Source organism: Macrobrachium rosenbergii, chromosome 2, assembly GCF_040412425.1.
Source record: "Macrobrachium rosenbergii isolate ZJJX-2024 chromosome 2, ASM4041242v1, whole genome shotgun sequence".
In the NCBI taxonomy this organism is placed as follows: Eukaryota; Metazoa; Arthropoda; class Malacostraca; order Decapoda; family Palaemonidae; genus Macrobrachium; species Macrobrachium rosenbergii.
In genome coordinates this window covers 16510668-16529523 of record NC_089742.1, presented here as the reverse complement: position 1 = coordinate 16529523, position 18856 = coordinate 16510668, and the positions used below count along the sequence as shown (strand labels likewise).

Sequence of the window (18856 nt, the reverse complement as noted above, 5' to 3'; positions counted from 1 at the left end):
TCGAACTTAGGTACTAGATAATACTTGCAAAAATTAGGTAGGGTTATAAAATATGCACTTGACAACTTTCACCTTTAGCCGATGTTTTGATAAAAAGGTGTTACAGAAAAACCATGTTTCATCGGCTCTGATTCCTTAGTAGTTTCTATATATTTTCTTTTACTTCATATTCACGTGGTATTTTGGTGTTTACCACACGTGGAGAGCACTGTTAAGATAGTTAGTACTTTCTGGCTGTAGTGCAGAGATTTTTTTATATAGTATTTACTGTGTTTTTCTCTTAATATGTATATAGTATGTGGCCAAGGGCTGAAATCAAGTATTATTTTTGTTATTATTTTTATTATATAACCCTGCGATGCCTGTGATAATTCTGAATGACAACCAATAAACTCTCTCTCTCTCTCTCTCTCTCTCTCTCTCTCTCTCTCTCTCTCTTTCACTTTTTCCCTATTTCTCCTCCCTAAAACCCCCTCTACCCTCTCTCTCACTTCCTCCCCTCTTACTCTCTCTCTCTCTCTCTCTCTCTCTCTCTCTCTCTCTCTCTCTCTCTCTCTCTCTCTCTCTCTCTCTTTCTTCTCACCAACACCCCATCTGCTCTCTCTCTCTCTCTCTCTCTCTCTCTCTCTCTGTTCTCCCTAACACCCCCTCTACTCTCTCACTCTCACTTCCTCTCCCTCTCACTCTCTCTCTCTCTCTGTCACACCCTTCCCAACACCCACCCCTTTTGGTGCCATTGATGCCTTACCCCCACAGTATTCCTTTCCAGATACTAAGTCATTATGTATATCGAAATTAGATTATGATAAAATCATAAAGTTAGTAAGTCTAAGGGCTTAACCAGCCCCATTTCAGGGACGCCCATTCCACCCTTTTTGGTGCCCTTTGGTGCTTGTGATGTCGTACCCCCAGAGTAATCTTTTCCAGACAGCAAGTATGTATACGAAGTTTGGTTGAAATTGCTTAATGCGCTTAAGAGTTATGCAGGAACATACACAAATACAAAAATCCATTTTTATATATATAGAGATAAGACAGTGACGTTTTCAATGCAGTTGTGTGACAATTAATTCTCAAACCATGTCGCAATTAAATCAAACCCAACAAAAAACTGAGATTTTAAATGTATTTTTGTATCGGTTATATGATTCTCAAACCTTACCAAAATTAAAAGGAAATTTTCCCTAATCATTGATATATTCATTCTAGACTGGATCACCTTGCTGCCGTTCTTCACAGCATTACAGCTGAGGAATTGCACGAGTGCTGCAGCTATCGATGAAACTCGCCTCGGACTGAGGGTCAGTGGAGAGGACTCCAGATGCAAGCATGAAGGAGATGTTCTGCTCTGTGATTACGGAAACACTGATGAGGTTCGTTAGACAGTTATCATTCCCTTTTCAGTAGGTTAATACGGCTTCATTAACTCTCGAGAAATGCCACAGGGAGACTGTTGGATGGATCGAGTCACGTTTTTAGATATACTCTAAATTAAAATTAGTTTTACTTCCCTTATAAGAGACTTTTCTAGAATATTCGGTACCTAAGTTTTTGCTTTGTAAGGTCACAGTCATATCATTTAATCACGGAAGCTCAAAACAAACGAAAATGCTCAGACACAAAATCATACACACACACACACACACACAAATATATATATATATATATATATATATATATATATATATATATATATATATATATATATATATATATATATATATATTAGTCTCTGTGTGTATAGAAAGAGGGAGAGAGAGAGAGATCGACAGTAGTAAAACATTCTTCCGTTCGTTGTTAGTTCCAGAGGAAAATATAACAAAAGTTGTTAATTTATGTTATCGCCGTTTTCGTAATGTTAGCTGATGGACTTAAATCAGTAAATTGAAATTTATCCAACAGTCTTGTGGCTAACCTTTAAGCCTCACCAGCGAGATGCACCGAGTCACATTCCTGAGAGATGGAGGACTTTTAAAAAATCCCATTCTGTTTCATTTTCTTTTTTCTTAACCTCAGCAAATGGTCACCTCATGACCTAATTCAGGGTGAAACAAATAGGGCAAACTATTTATTCCCAAAGTCTGTCTTGTTTATCTTCTTACTACAAAATGAAGTTTAACTCTCATGTACGGTGATCGCGCAATCTAGAGTTTCTGGGAATTAAAATTATTCTGCTAGGTCTACTCTTTCACACTCGTCTAGTTAGCCCTGTCTCCCTCTCTGTTTCCCTTCCAGAATTTCAGAATTGCACACACTTTCGACAAACATATTATCGTCCATCCTCCCCAGGGGCCAAGGCCACCCCCAACCCCACGCCGCGAAACTCTGATTTATGTTTACGAATAATAATAAAGTAATCACCCCATCTTCATAGTTCTAGCCTTCTCGTCCTTTCGTTTTGATTCTTATTGCTGCACATCTCCGCATGTTCCCCAATACACATCCAAACTTTGCCTACAAAAACGAGTGTTGGTTCTACGCACACGCGTGCAGCTCTCTTTCCTTCCCTAAAAACCCCTCTTCTTTCCTAAACATTCTACAGAGGTCCTGTCGCCTTCTTTGCATCTCCTGTTCTGTACTTAACAAAGCTTAGCGTCTTCCAATATCGTTTACCTTCACTTTCAATCCCAGTTAAAATCAGCCACTTCCTTTATTCCATCAACCATACAGGCAGTCATTAATCCATCTTGCTAAATCTCATTTTCTCTATCAACCCTAGAACCTCTAATATAAGGTTTGCAGTGTATCACTTCATTAACACTTCTTCAAAATTACAATGCCTAGTAAAAGAATCCTTATATTTCCGATTTTTTAAAACTTCGGCACAGGTTGCCTGGACGTATACAATGTTAATGCTCGTAAGTTCATGAAGCATTGTATTGCTCCTTCGAGATGTCATTTCCCCTTGCCATAGAATTATATTATTTTTTCAGAGTGCTTGATTTCAATTATACATTTATTTTTCCAATTGTTTTTGTTCATACCCCTATGTATAAATATTTTGATGATTTGTTTTACCTTTAGTGTTAATGATTACACACTGTTATCTTCACAAAAGTAAGTTAGACGTCTTAGTCGAAAAGAGTAATTTTACAATACAAGCTTAGACATGAAATCTATGACAATTTTTAATCAGATTTTCCCTATTACACTCAAACTTCAACCAAACTTTCTTAATTGGCCAAACCCACAATGCACTCTCTCTCTCTCTCTCTCTCTCTCTCTCTCTCTCTCTCTCTCTCTCTGTTTCTGGATATGTTTTGTGATATCTTAATAAACGAATTACAAAAATATGAAACACTTTCTTAATTATACTAAAATACACTTGTACAGAAGCGAATTACACACACACAGACAAAAAAATTAATGTGGACGATGTTGCAATTTGAGCAAAACAATAGAAAAAAGAAGACTTGATTTTATAAAACTCACCAGTTAGGCACGTTGTCTTACGTAGGATCTAAATTGTTAATGTATTTATGCATGTTATATGTCATAGTCTTAGTTCTAAAGCTGTTCGTCATTTGCCTCAACCTTATAATGACAACCTCGTAATGAAAATAAATACTGATAGGGACAGAGCTTAGGGACTCGAATAGTTTTACTTGTGAGGCAGAATAATGGAATCATATTGTAGTAAAGGCCATTGCGTAAAATGGTTTCACATATCAGTTTACCCAGCTTGGTTTCCCCTATACAGGGTAACATTCTCCTAAATGTCAATAAAATTAATCTAACCCAGTTTTCTGCTGCATAATTTCATTATATTGGTCGTGAGAATAAAACCCATCTGAAATTTTTTTTCTGCGGGTGTATGGGGAATTGTTACTGTGAGCCTATGTACTTCATTTGGTTTCAGTGGTTATGCTTGTGGTTGCTGAAGTGTGACAGCGTTTTTTACCAAGATCACCATGATACTCTTTCAGTTGGTGGAAATGGGCTACTCCCTTGGAAGATCAATACGCAGAGTATTCATCCTCAACGCAGGAAACGTTCTTCTTAATTCTTCAGTCTGCGTCGACATCAAGTTTCAAATCGTCTCAAGGGTATATGTGACGGACGGTGAAAGTAAATCATGTGAAAGTATTATTTATTTATCAGCTGATCATACAAAACTGGACCGGGTACCTGAACACATTACCAAAATCTATATAAAGGATTCGGTGGTTGACATTTTGAAAACACAGGCCAGTCTTCAAATGCTTATAGTTTTGAATTCAAAGATAAGAACTCTGGATATCCCAACACCATTGACTGAGGGAACAGTTGCGTTCTTACAAGAATCAGAAATTTCATCGCTTCATGAAAGGTGTCTTGCTTAAAGAGACACTTAACTGTGCAAAGGATAGAGTACATATGGAAAACACAGAGGTGACTGAGGCAAGCATTTCATTGCATGAATGCATAGCAGAAGATACATTTAAAGTAAGTATCTTTATTCTTACTCTTCTGTTAATTGCTTCACTTCTCGTTAATGTTGTTTTGCTATACATATTAATTAAGAAAAACAACATAATTCAGGAATTGAAATTTACCAGAATAATTGAAGATATTACTCTAATAAACATAAAAGAACAAGAGAATTTAGAAATGAGTGACATTTTTGATAGGCCCACAAACCTAGTAACTGAAGGGAATATGATACCTAGTGATAATGCATCAACTTACAGTGATGAAAATTCTGACATTAATGAGGTCACAAATGACCTAAATGCAACTGAAAAGGGGTTATTCCTTGAAGAGCTTGAAAAAAAGACTATATCGGTGCTGGAGAAACTTCTCTATATTCAGAACAAAATCACGAAAGCCGAAGAATCTATTCTGAGTGTAAGTGATGAAAGCTGCAATCTTGAAAGCAATAACGAAGATTTCCATAGGATGACGGACCATTTCGATAATCATTTTGATGAAAGAATACATGCACTTACAATACATGAAAAAAGAATTCTACTTCCGAAGACAGCTGTTTTTTTTCTTCTCGAATATATCACTGTCAGAAATACTTTCGAAGAGAGGTCAGGATGGTCTCTTACAGAGTATATCACAGCTAAAAACCTCGCTTGGAAGAGCAAAGGGGGCCACGAGAGCCTGCTTGGAATACAGAACTAAATTACTAGCTATTCGGCGAAAATCTCACTGTGACGAGAAGATTAAGAAATACGAAGAAATTATTTTTGATGTATTAATGCTACTAAAGGAGATTGGGTCGTCTCTGGCGACGATAGGATTGCAGTCGAAGACAAATATATTTCTAAACTACGTACATGATACATATGAATCACTCTTTGAAGCTCAGAAACTCGATTATAAGAAACGACATGAAACTGAAATCAGAGAATATTTTGAAAGCAGTGCTCTCACAGAATTAGTCGAGCATAGAGATGTATATGATAAATCATTTCCGAATGGGGATTTTGAAAGCGAAATATTTTCAGAAATTGAAAAAATTCCTGACTGCATTATAATATCAGAGGAATTATTCGATGGAAGTCTTCATAAATTATCATTACAAATAAGTAAAAAAGCCGAAATAATTCAGCTTGCGCTAAGTCATGAAGAGAAATTATTATCTCATAAGCAGACTTATTTGAGAAAGATCGATTGCAATTCATCAATAGTGATAGGATTTTTGAAAAACACACTATCAATCCTGATAAAAATGCTGACTGCAAATAGCACAGGAAACGAACCCAGAAGCTGATGCTCTTTATAGGATGGCAGTTGTGTCACGGGAATAACGGCCGTGCTCTAAAAGTCGCTGGTTTTGTGAACATTTTTAGATGTTTTCTTCGAAGATATTCGAAACACCACGTCGCTGATATACAATAACTTTTACTGACTCATGGAACCTCTTCAGATCGACATTTGACTGTGTAATTACGTGGTATTAAGTGTCATTTATTAGTTACTGTAATTCAACAATAATTCAGAGGCCACTCAGGTGTCTTTAGATGAGTTCATAAAGATCTGGTCTCATACATATGCTCAAGTGCACATGATGGATGGTACAATAGCAATAAAACTGCCTTCATTCATACCTATCAATAACCCGATCCCATTAAGAGTTTTTTTTTTTTTTCATAGAGCTCCTTCGTTCATCTCTGTCATGGACTAAAGCTAACATGTCTCAAAAGGGCAAATATTGCTCTCAGTGAAGTAACAGACTGTGAAGTTAGCGGAAAAATATATGAAAATGGCAATGACACCCAGGGTCTGCCAACTACACAAAGTTGACAAGAATCAGCGACAATGATCACCATAGTCAACCCTAAAGTAACCCGTAACACAAACAAAACTTGTGATAACAAAGAAAATATTTCCTATAAAAGCCAAGCAAATGAGGTGGAATAAGAAACAGAAAATCATAATCAAAATGGAAGGTCCCCAGTGACTGGTGGATATGAAAAGATGAAAGTTAAAGATTACTACTTCTGATGCAGATTTTCAAGGAAGTTAAACAAGTGTAATATGTCAGGAGGCGCCATCATTGGTGATTATAGATGTCAGTATGGGGTTGAGAACAACCGAATATGGGGCAGATATATGAAAACACAGACTCGCTAGCCATGACGGGTTCAGACGTTCCCGCAATTGGCGGCGATACCACGTTTCCCACCCTGTCGAAGGAAGTTTTGAATACTAATCCCAAAGGTTCACTTTCAGGATTAACCTCGAGGTTGAGGTTAATCCTGAAAATGGACATATTCGAGCATATTATCCATCTATTTGTTTTTACTTACAAGTGACTTCGTTTCTAGGTATTGTTAGCATGTATATGCATGTATATATATATACTGTATATATATATATATATATATATATATATATATATATATATATATATATATATATATATATATATATATATATATATGCTGCACACATGCACACACACACACACACACACACTCACACACACATATGTATATACTGTATATATATATATATATATATATATATATATATATATATATATATATATATATATATATATATATATATATATATATATATATATATATATATATATATATATATATGCACACAAACTACATAGATTTTGTAAAGATCATTATGGAAATAAAATATACAGCAGGTTGAAGTACAATGTTTTGGTCTTTGATTTTTTTTTTTTTTATACTAATAAAAGGAAGGCGGTGACAGAAAATCGTTTCTTTACAGCGACCTGCTGTTACTTATTAAATCGTCCATACACAAGGAAAAGCCAACGCCGCTCAAAATCAATGCCAAATCTACCAGATTGTAACCCTACCCCCTAAAAAATTTCAATAGGAAATATGGCAGGTGTGCTCATCGCCTCCGAATCTCGACCTTTTGTAGATGGAGTATATTTGGTTAGTGGGTCATTAGACAAATAAAATTAATAAGTAGAAGTGCAGGGTAGTTAAACACTACATCGTGAGGAATGTCACCAGGTTTCGAATTGTTAATAGAAATTTTTTATTAATGTGTAAAACTTTATTGGATATCCTGCTAGTAGGTAAGGGTTTAAAAAAAAAAAAAATAGAAGTCTGAGAGCACCTTTCAGAAAAAGGCAAGCAAGGAATTAAAGAAAACACGCCTACTGACGGAGTTACTTCATTGGTTCTTTAAAGGATTTTTTTTTTTCAGTAATGCTAAGATTATTTACACAGATTCATCATTTGCATATTACCACTCACGGCGTTATTGGTTTATGAGCTGAAAAAATATGTGAGATATACTGTATATACTGAATATACAGTATATTTTACTTAATGATTATTTAATGACATAATGCAAAGAGGACAAACAATTCAGTTGCAACAGAAATGCGTTAATGTTAGTTGAAATCCATCCATTGATATTACAGGAGGTGCAGCAATTATTACTTATTGGAAATTAATAATACCTACATCCAGCCTATATATAAGATAATACAACACTGATATACCAAGGATATTAATCTTGACAGGTTTGCTCTAAGTTTTCTAAATCAGCAGGAATTTGGACGGAGACGCTTTTCTTATCAAACTAATTTTATTGAGTGAGATGGAAATTGGCGAGAATTACACCATCACTTCAGAGAAAAACTTCAAACCTTAATAAAAGTTGCTATCCTAAGTCATAGTGATTGTATAAGTTCATAAAATTTTACTTACATATGAGTCTTTTACTTCTCGGGTCAATGGATTTGTGTCTGATATAATGAGATGGATCTCTGAAAATTATGGATATTTGATAAATAAATTTATAATTGTGTATATTCATATGGAGAAAGAGAGGCTCAGATAGAAAAATTATATAAAAAAAGGACCAGTCTACTAACATATGAATAGGTATATTTAGCAAAGGATACATCTTCAATTTCCATGTCATGAACAACTCATTAATGTTATATCTTAGATCTTGTTCATAATCATGCAGCTATTCCAAAACTTTAATTGGAAACATTTCATTGCTTTTGCAATCAATGTAAATAAGGAAGATATTTTCAGCATGGTCATCGCTTTCTTTTTTTAACGGATAGATTACTTACATTAAGCTAATCAGTGGACAACATATGGGACATGAATAATATTGGGGAATATGTATTAATGCCTCTAAATTTTGTTAAATAATCATACCTGTTTTTTTTTTTTTTTTTTTTTTTTTTTAGAATTTTAGAGTTAATAAATCAGTAGTGTTATTTTAAACCGACATATAACATCAACAGGTTTGCCCAATTTGATATTAATGTAAAATATTGGAAAAATACATTTTTTTTTTTTTTTACTTTTTCATTCTTAGTAATGCTATGGCTCTATCGCAACAGCTACTGGCTTACGGCCCATCAAATCAATAAAAATTAGAAGTAACAGAAATTATGTTTCAGATGTATGAAAGTGGATTTAACAGATACTTGGCAACTATCTTGGGGCAATAATCAGTGACTTTTAATTTGCATGAAATTTATTATGGCTTTAATTTTTGTGAATAAAAATCTTTTTACACTGTGTCTAAAAAGGTGGCTTTAACACATTTTTTTGTCTTGTAGTTCTTCCAATATTACAGAATAATTTATTGAAAATTTTTATACTGGACTTTACTTTATTGTTATACAAAAGTGTAAACATATGGATTAATAGATTATTAAGGAAATGGTGTGAACCTCTATTATTCATGAACTTTTATTAACCTTGAATATCCTTCAGTCTATTATTCATCTCGACCAATGATCGGTTTAGCCCTTGATTTGAAATGTATATAACAAATTCCGCCTGGTTAATTACAGTCAAGAATTTCATTGATACTTTGCTCGTGTAGGAACATAATCTGTGTCATGTTCCAAATGTATGTGTATTCGGTGCGGAGTGTTCAGAAAAGACTTAGTATTGTTAAGAACTATCAGGGCTGTTTATCAACAAAGATAAGACCCCAGTTCATCGAGCAATGCACTACACTACAGAAGTCAGAGTAAAATACACGTATAATGACAGGTTAACAGTATTTCATACGTTTCAGAATTTACAGATATATAGTGTAATGGATTGGATTTTCGAATAAGGCTTTGAAATGCTTAAGGCTAAGTTTGGTAGAAGATTCCTCAATGCTGGTAATTTCCAGCAAATAGATGTCATAGTATATGTGGGTAATTTCCTAGATACAAATGCTTCGTGGAAATTCCTTGCCATTCAGGATGTAGTATTGGATATCTCTTACTGATTTACTTCAGTAATTTCTATTTTTCAGGAACCTTACAATTCAAGAGTTGGCCCTCATGTCCAAAATTCAGTAAAATACTCTAGCTTGAGTTATACCCACAGGAGCTGAAGTACCTTCCATGTTGAAGTAGATCTCATTACAAACGTTGTCCCATAAACCATAAAAAAGTAGAAGGATACTCATCCGTTCCATCTTTTCTTTTTTAAGGTTATGAAGTCAATACATACATTTTGGCTGTCTTGAGCCATTCCTAACTTACCGTAATGGATTCTTTTGGCCAAAACAGATAATTGTGCACTTGTAATACCACGGTCGTTTAATTTCAAAAATGAGGGCAGTAGGAAATAGCACATGACAGATCAGGTTTAGAAGATTTTGTCATGCTGTGGACATACGGGAAAAAGAAAGAAATTTAAAAAAATGGATGTGGGAAACCGTTGTGGTACCTACATTTCAAGACTTAAACAGTTGATTTCAAAGATTACTTCAGCAGCATTTTGTGATCTCAAGTTACTTTTCACTTCTTTCGTTTCTCTAACAATCCATTAACTACCCAGTATGTTCAAAATTGATTACTATAGTTGTAGACATTTTCTTCATTTTAAAGCCAGGTAAGGGATCTCACAGGTATGCATAAATATCTATCTTCTTTTGAAATGCAATACTTAATCTTACATCAGTTTTCCTAACTTATGAAAAATATAGTATCAGAAGGTCTTCCATATCATGATTTACGTCCCAATCCCATGCAACAGCAACTTACTCGCTACAGTAGTACTATTCATCTCTGACTAATATTTTAATATATATGGCTTGGTTAGAGAATTATGACCGTCTCAGAAAGGCAAAGAGCCAATATTTCTGGACGCGATAACATCACATAATATGGGATCACTCAAATCCAACTCTAAGCAGTAGTCCAGCTATGGGACATAATTATTACAAACATGAATCGCAACCTTTTCCAAGTCACGTAGTTTCTTGGAATTACTCATATTCCTTTATTTGCTGAGTATGTACATCTAAAAGTTAGTCTAAACGTTTGTTTTTATGGCGGTTCGTTGTACCTGATAGCCATACGATGATTTTTTCGTTGATTATGAACGCCTTATTAATCACTAAAAAACTGAAGGGATCCCAGTCTTAAGGGTAAGACAGTTTTCTGTATTTGATTGTAAGTATTGCCTTCATTTTCGTTTTGCCATGAAACGGACTAAAGAAACAAACATAAATGAGGGAAATATTAAAAAGTAAAGTTAGGCACTAAAGAAGTATACCTTAGTTTTACCAAACCGCTGAGCTGATTAACAGCTCTCCTAGGGCTGGCCCGAAGGATTAGGCTTATTTAACGTGGCTAAGAACCAATTGTTAGGCACTAAGAGGGAGATGATAAAATGCAGAACAATTTTACTGCCAGCTTGAACATATTAATTTAAAGGGTATATAGCCAAGAAGTTTCTGAAACAGTTTTAAAACTCTAAGGCCGAAATGGAAAAGCAACTGAATTCAATTATCATCAGTCAAAACAATTTTAGATTTTAAGAAAGCAATAGAGAATGATCTGTTGTAGTCAACGAATTTAACTGAATTATTGTTTCTCCACTTTTATGCCTGCAGAACCTCAGTAGGTGCACACATTTGATCCTGAGTGGTATGCTAGAAGAGATAAGAGTAATGAGTCATCAGCAGAAGTATATGTTGATAAGCAATAGACGGATTCTGACTGACAAAGGTTAAGGAGCCAGTAGATAAGGAAACAAATACGGCTCACAAAAAAAGATAGAAAATAAACAGGAATGCTGGCTATCATAGAGCTGAATTAGGTTTGGTATACTTCTTTAGAGGTGTCGAGGTTGGTGTCAAAAACCCTTCAAACCAACCAACAGGAAATATTCATTAAAGGTACTTGATGAATAAGTAGGCGTAATTTAGATTTGTTAAAAAAAATTGAGTGAGGTATACCATGTTTTAGAAAAAAGCCAAATAAGAGCGATGAAACAGTTACTTTAAAAAAAACTGAGCATTTTCTAGTACTTAAACCTCGGGTATTCCCCGGGAGAAGACACGTGATATTTCCAGTATATGTTAAAGAAATTAAAACATGCCTTAATACCCTGACGTAAGATGATTGCTTACCGACTGAAAATACTTGTCTTGACGATTTTTGAGGAAGAGCCATAAAATCACGTTTAGAAAATTTTCCCAGAAACCCGTGAACTCAATGAGAAAGAAATGATATATTTAAACAATATGAAAACAAAGGCAATCAGTAATGTTTTAGAAAGGTACGCATGAAATAGAGCTATATGTTTGTTTAATTTTCCTGACAATTTGGAACATTGAGGAAAACACTACTGTACAAAGGAGGGATGTGGGAGGAATTTACATCAAATTATGTATTTGTACCTTCAATCTGTGTCAGCGAATTTTGATCAGTATTTTCCAGTACAGAAGTCACTTTATGTGAAAGAAAAACACTTGGACGACAGACTCATTTGCTTTTGAAGCCCCAGGTTCTGTTGTTGCCCTAAAATTAACAATAGATAACAAAGAAAAGTCAATCAGTTTCCCAAATAAATATTCATAAAGAATGAGACACAAAGTAACCTCACTGCCATGGGAAGATCTATGTTAGTCTTATCTTATCTATTTCTTCTTTTTTGTCCTTCAAGTTTTCGTCATCAATTCCGTGTTATGACTTATCTTATATTATTCTTCTCTAACCTCATCTGTTTCTTTCTTACATCTTTAAACAGATTGCAAATCATAGCAATGATCCAGTGATCTGAAAACTGGGGAAAATATTACAGAAATAGGAGTTATCAGTCGATCTCCAGAACATGAAATATCTCTTAGAATTAAATTCTATGGCTAAAACCTACTGTTGCGCAATACAGTGCCTCCTCCTCAGTTATAATCACAAAGTTATATCTCTGTGAGATTAAAAGCTTAAAAACGTGCGATAATTTGATAAGTTAAATTCTGTTGCCCAAGGCATTTTTGTTGGTCAGTTTAGCAAGAGCTTTCACCCCAGAATATTTTCGAAAGAGTAATTATTTTCTACGTTGCAGTGTATAATCAATGATAAAGCCTCCCGTGTAAGCTAGACAGTGCTCGAGCGCTTATGACAGGTATCATCACTTCATAGCTGGAGGAAGGAAGAGCTGCCACCGCATACAGGTATGGATAAAAATAACCATCACCGGTAGAAAGATAGACGCCGATTTATTTGAAACTGTTGGAAAAATAAAACTATGAAGATACTTCGCCCAACTGGAAAAGATTAAAAAAAAAAAAAAAAACAAGTGAGTATAAAACACACAATTACATGATTTCATTATACTGTGACAAATCGTACTTATCGGGAATAACGGTTGGAAGGTAAGGTCCTTCAGTTGTTAAATACTAACGATGAACTACTTAAGAGGAGAAAAACGGTAATATTTTTTGCCCGATGACATATTTTTATAAGTAAAAGAAATGAAGCCAACCAAAAAGCACGGAATTTAAGCGTGTTGGCATATAGAAAGGCATGGAAAATAAATAAGCTTGTGTAACTACAGCAGAGGCATAGCTAAAGTAGATTCGAGACAGAGAATACAAAGTAGCCAAGCTTTGTACAAAAAGATTCAGGTGGTTACTGGCCTAGTTATTTTAGGCACTGTTTCAATCTTTTGAAAAGAGCATGGGCCTTGGGGAAACGTTTATCGGCAAACGGAAGTATAAGTCGACCCGAATATTTGGTTGCTAAGATTTAACTCAAGTAAAATGGGCACCGGTATATGACATGTGACGGTGCCGTCGATTTTCTCCTCCACTTTAACAGCATCCAAATCTCTTCTAAAAGTTTTATGTATTAAACCAAGACGAAACCAAAAGAGTTTCTCATAGAAATCATTTGCATTTTGTTGATGACCTATTTGTCTGTTAAGACAAAACTAAAATGTTTGTTTTAGTGGCACTACCTCACAAAAACGAAGAGGAGGTTCTAAGCGTGGAGACTTAACAACAAAAGACTGAATCAGTCACTGCCTAAAATAACTAAGCCAGTGCCCACCTGAATCTTTTTGTACAAAGCCTGGCTACTTGGTATTTTCTGTCCCGAATCTACTTTAGCTATGCTTCTGCTGTAATAACACAATTGTATTTCTTTTATGCCTATGTATAAGTTTAACGTAATAATATAAGAGGTAAGAAAAATATGCTGATTACTGTGAAGAATATACCAACGCGCTGAAATTCCATGCTTTTGGGTTGGCTTCATCTATTTTCACTTATAAAAAAAAAAATATCTCATGATGCAAAAATTATTACCGTTCTCCTCCTCTTCAATATTTTATCGTTGGCAATAATTAACGTCGAACGGTATCTCACATTCCACGTTCACGCAAAGTAATTCAGACTGTGACTACGATAACTATACTGAGAAAGGAGGAAGGAAGCCTATGTGGTAAATATAATCATGGTAAAAATAATCATTACAACAGACCAGTGATGAAAAGAAAGAAAATGTTTAGAACATAAATCGAATGATGAACATAACACCCCAACAAGCAAACAAATCTTGTTTCTTAGTCCAACTGCTGTGAAAAACGATTTCTAAAAAAATGAGAAAAGCGGACAATTCCAAGCATAGTAGCTTGTATTACCTATAGAATGATCATTTTTGGTATTTCAGTTTTAATCAGTAATTTCTGATATGAGGGATAAGTACAAGAAATCACAAACAAAACAAAAGAGAAAAGAAAACACACCCCCCAAAAAAACACCAGGATAAGTGTAGCATCAAATTTTAATTTCAAAAAAATTCATCACGATTAATGCCGTAAGGTTACCTCGCCAACAAAATCATAAGCAATGGTTTTGTGTGCAGAAGTGATAGAATTGAGTAAAGTATTGTTCCGTAAAATCGTTCTCATGACCTTGTCACCAAAAACTACCTCACGGTCAAGGAAATACAACAAACCATAAGATATTTTCAAATGGCTAGAAGGCACCAAGTATTATAGAATAAACAAACTGATCTGATTATTTGCACCATTTCGTCCAGTACAAAGAGGCTGATAAAATCATCCTGTTAACACGGGGATCAAGGTAAAAAAAAAGTCACAAGTAAAAAATAACAGGTAAAAAAAGTCACAGTTAAAAAATCACAGGTTAAAAAGTTGCAGAAAACAAGTCACATGAAAATAAGTCACAGGTGGAAAGAACCAGGGCAATGTTAGCACTGTTTCTGCTTCTTTCTTTCATAAAAAATTTAACTGCCGAATTCTCACATTTTTAAGGTTAATGTGTCAATCACCCTCAGTAGAGGAATATGCAGAACTGAAGTAAATTAATGATTTTTCCTTAAAAAATTTTAAAATGGAACAAAAACATGGATCTTTGTATAGCTGAGCAACATCATCCTGGAAGGTCAGTGCGATAACAGGTGGTCTAATCCGGTAAAATTTTGTTGTCAAGTGTTTGGTGTGAGGTCTTGTTGAAATTACAGTATATACGCACAGTATATAACCTTGTTCCTTTCTATAGCACATCAGCAACCCCGGAGACAGAGTTAAAAGTGGAGATCTCGGAGCTCAGTGCTGTTGTTAAACAACATTGCTTGAATTTAGTGAAAAGTAATTTTTACCCCCTCGCCCCACATGGAAATTATTGACAGTAATAAGCGTGGTTCCAAAATCTGCTACAGGGAGTTCACCTGTACCAAGCTGTGGTGGAAGAGTGTGTTGAAAGATCCAGTGGTCACCGTCGGGGCAGTCAATATGTACAAGCCGTATATTGCCAGTTAATAACTGACTCAAAATATTTTCTGTTTTACTACTTTACTTGGTTATGGTACATAGATAAATTGTTACTGATCTGAATATCATTGTTTGACTACCTGACTTTCTTTCATAACCAAAATTGTGACTTTTTTTTTTTACTTTTCCCTGTGACTTTATTACCCACCTCCACAAATCAATCACACTTTTTTCCTCACTTTTTCCTATCCAAAATTATGACTTTTCTTTCTGTCACTTTTTTTCCAGTGACTTTATTACCGGCCACGTACCACTGACATCTGTGTTTGCAGTGATTGTTAGAATGCAACATAAGTAATTGTGTTTGCGTAAAGGACACATAAAAAATCTGGATAATAAGAAACTGATATGTAGGAATAAGAAATAGAACAATAACTGAAAAAATGTTGTGAATCTAGACTCATGCTGGAAAGGTTTGCCTCTCTGACTTCAGACAGTACGATCGGCAATAACAAAGTAGAATTCTTGTAAATTATTTGATAACCACTTACCTTATAAGCATGGTAATCTCCATCGCCAAAATCCCAATTCTGAGGCAAGAAATCTCTTATCTGCAACAAATATTCCAGAAAGCTATGACAAGATATATGATACGCAAAGAAAGATATTAACAGTGATGAGGTGTCATGAAGAAACTAAGCTACATAGCATATTGGTTAATAGGTCTGTGAAATGGAGTAAATAGACAATAAAAAAAATTATGATATAACCTTTATGAATGAGACTAAGTGGATAAGACTGCTTACAGATAGGTTAAAATAACTATTTCTTCTAGAAATTTAATCATCTATATCCATATCATAGCTCTATCTTTCTTTATTTATGTTTCATAAACATCGTCTTTCCAGGTATTTTGTTGATCGGTGAAAATGGAGAAAATTTCTGCAATACTCCTGGTGATAGTAGCATTAACATGGGTGAGAACTTCAGCCCAACAGACTGTACTTAATGAACAATCTTCTGTTTGCGATCTAGACGGGAAAGTACTCACTTGTGATTTAGAAAACAAATATGAGGTAAGAAAACATACTTTCTCTCTCTTTAAACCCGCCCTCATTCTCTCTCTCTCTCTCTCTCTCTCTCTCTCTCTCTCTCTCTCTCTCTCTCTCTCTCTCTCTCTCTCTCTCTCTCTGAGTATGTGTGTGTGTGTGTGTGTGTGGGTGTGTGTTGGAGGGTGAGTGGTTGTTTGAGGAAAACAATCGTTTTTTCGTTGTTGGATAGTTGCCTCCTCACCCGGGAATGCTGTTCTCTCTGTTGAGAGTTTTCGTCTGTCACATTCACGGTGACAGAATTAGTCAGGACTTGGAAAACAGATCGGCAAGTTCTCGACAATATTCCGTCAAGAACACAGCAGCAGCAGTTTTCTGAGAATCACCTTGAGGGTGATGGCAGCAACCGCAGTTTTCTGAGGATCACCTTGAGGGTGATGGCAGCAACCACATTTTCCTGAGGATCACCTTGTTGTGGGTGATGGCAGCGACAGCAGTTTCTTGAGGGTCACCTTGTTGGAGGATGATGGCAACATCAGCAGATGTGAAGCATCATGGGGTTGATGGACTTCAAGTACTCAAGGAGGAGGTCATGACCGGATCGTGTTTTTAGTCACTACCACTGCTGATGGAGCATAAGGCTCTCCTGGCGTTATTGCATTGAGTAGAGCAAAAGGCTCTCAGAGTTATTGTTGTATATTATTGACCGAGTGGCTCGTGTAATTATGGTTAATGAGCAAGTATGGCTCTGAAAGTGTATATGTAATGTTTAATATTTCATTTTTATATTTGCGTGGTGATGCTGCTGAGTATTATTTATTTTGGGATTTATTTATTGAGAATTGTTGTTGAGAATTTAAATTAAAGTATGTGGAACCATGTAATTTGATTGTTGGTTATAGTATTGGTCATTTGCTTTACATTTCTATTTTCCAAAACCTAGACGTTTGTAAATATGTATAGAAATTTAGGATAACAAATTGGTTTTAAGGTGACTTAAGTCGTTTTGTTAAGCCCCCTCCTCTTTTGCTTGCCTTCTCTACCACCAGTCATTCCAGTCTCATCCTATTTTGGCAATTAAGATCTTGCAGAGCTGAATACAGTCCATCACATTGGCGACGGTTGCAGGATTGGGTCTGTTTTGGCTGGCAGGGTGTGGCAACTTTGGAGGAAATTTTTTTTTTTTTTTTTTTTTTGGTCAGCTAAAAAAAACTTTGTAATTTTTTTTCTTTGGGTAAGGGAGGTGTAAGGGTGAGTGGTTGTTTGAGAAAAACAATCATTTGTTTGTTGTTGGATAGTTGCCTCCTTACCCGGAAATGCTGTTCTCTGTTGAAAGTTTTCGTCTGTCGCATTCACGGTGACAGAATTAGTCAGGTTTTAGAAAGCAGATCGGCAGGTTCTCGACAATATTCTGTTGAAAACACAGCAACAGCAGTTCTCTGAGGATCACCTTGAGGGTAATGGCAGCAACCGCAGTTTTCTGAGGCTCACCTTTAGGGTGATGGCAGCAACCTCAGTTTTCTGAGGATCACCTTGAGGGTGATGGCAGCAACCTTAGTTTTCTGAGGATCACCTTGTTGTGGGTGATGGCAGGAATCGCAGTTTTCTTAGGATCACTTTGTTGTGGGTGGTGGCAGCAACCACAGTTTTCTGAGGATCACCTTGTTGTGGGTGATGGCAGCAACAGCAGTTTCTTGAATATCACCTTGTTGGAGGGTGATGGCAACATCGGCAGATTTGAAACATTACTTGGTTGATATACTTCAAGTACTCAAGGAGGAGGTCATGACCGGATCGTGTTTTTAGTCATTATTACTGCTGTTGGAGCAAAAGGCTCTCTTGGAGTTATTGCACTGAGTAGAGCAAAAGGCTCTTATTATATTATTAAGCAAAAGGCTCTCAGAGTTATTGTTGTATATTACTGAGCAAGTGGCTCTTGTAATTGTGGTTAATGAGCAAGTATGGCTCCGAAAGTGTTTAAGTAATGATCAATAATTCATATTTATATCTGTGTGGTGCTGCTGCTGGATATTATTTATTTTGGATATATTTATTGAGAATTGTTGTTGAGAATTTAAAGTAAAGTATGTGGAACCATATAACTTGATTGTTGGTTATAGTATTGGTCATTTGCTTTACATTTCTCTTTTCTAAAACCTAGACTCGTTTGTAGATATGTATAAAAATTTAGGATAACAGATTAGTTGTAAGGTGACTTAAGTTATTTTGTTAAGCTCCTTCCTCTTTTGCTTGTCTTCTCTGCCGCCAGTCATTCCAGTCTCATTCTATTTTGGCAGTAAAGATCCTGCAGAACTGAATACAGTCCATTGCATTGGCGCCGTTACAGGATTGGGTCTGTTTTGGCTGGAAGGGTATGGC

The 18856-nt window shown here is 35.5% G+C and overlaps 1 protein-coding gene across 5 annotated transcripts in view; it reads left to right on the top strand.

Annotated features, from left to right (window-relative positions):
- LOC136843892 (uncharacterized) overlaps positions 1-18856 on the top strand; it is a 184614-nt gene that overhangs the window by 95663 nt on the left and 70095 nt on the right. For 4 of the 5 annotated variants that reach the window (XM_067112793.1, XM_067112782.1, XM_067112809.1 and 1 more), the window contains 2 exons: positions 1210-1373; positions 16337-16504. In XM_067112793.1, coding sequence (XP_066968894.1) covers positions 16500-16504 — 5 coding nt within the window. In that variant the 5' untranslated portion in view covers positions 1210-1373; positions 16337-16499. Of the gene's footprint in view, positions 1-1209; positions 1374-12676; positions 12865-16336; positions 16505-18856 lie in introns of those variants that run through there. The other variant, XM_067112801.1, reaches the window with a different exon arrangement.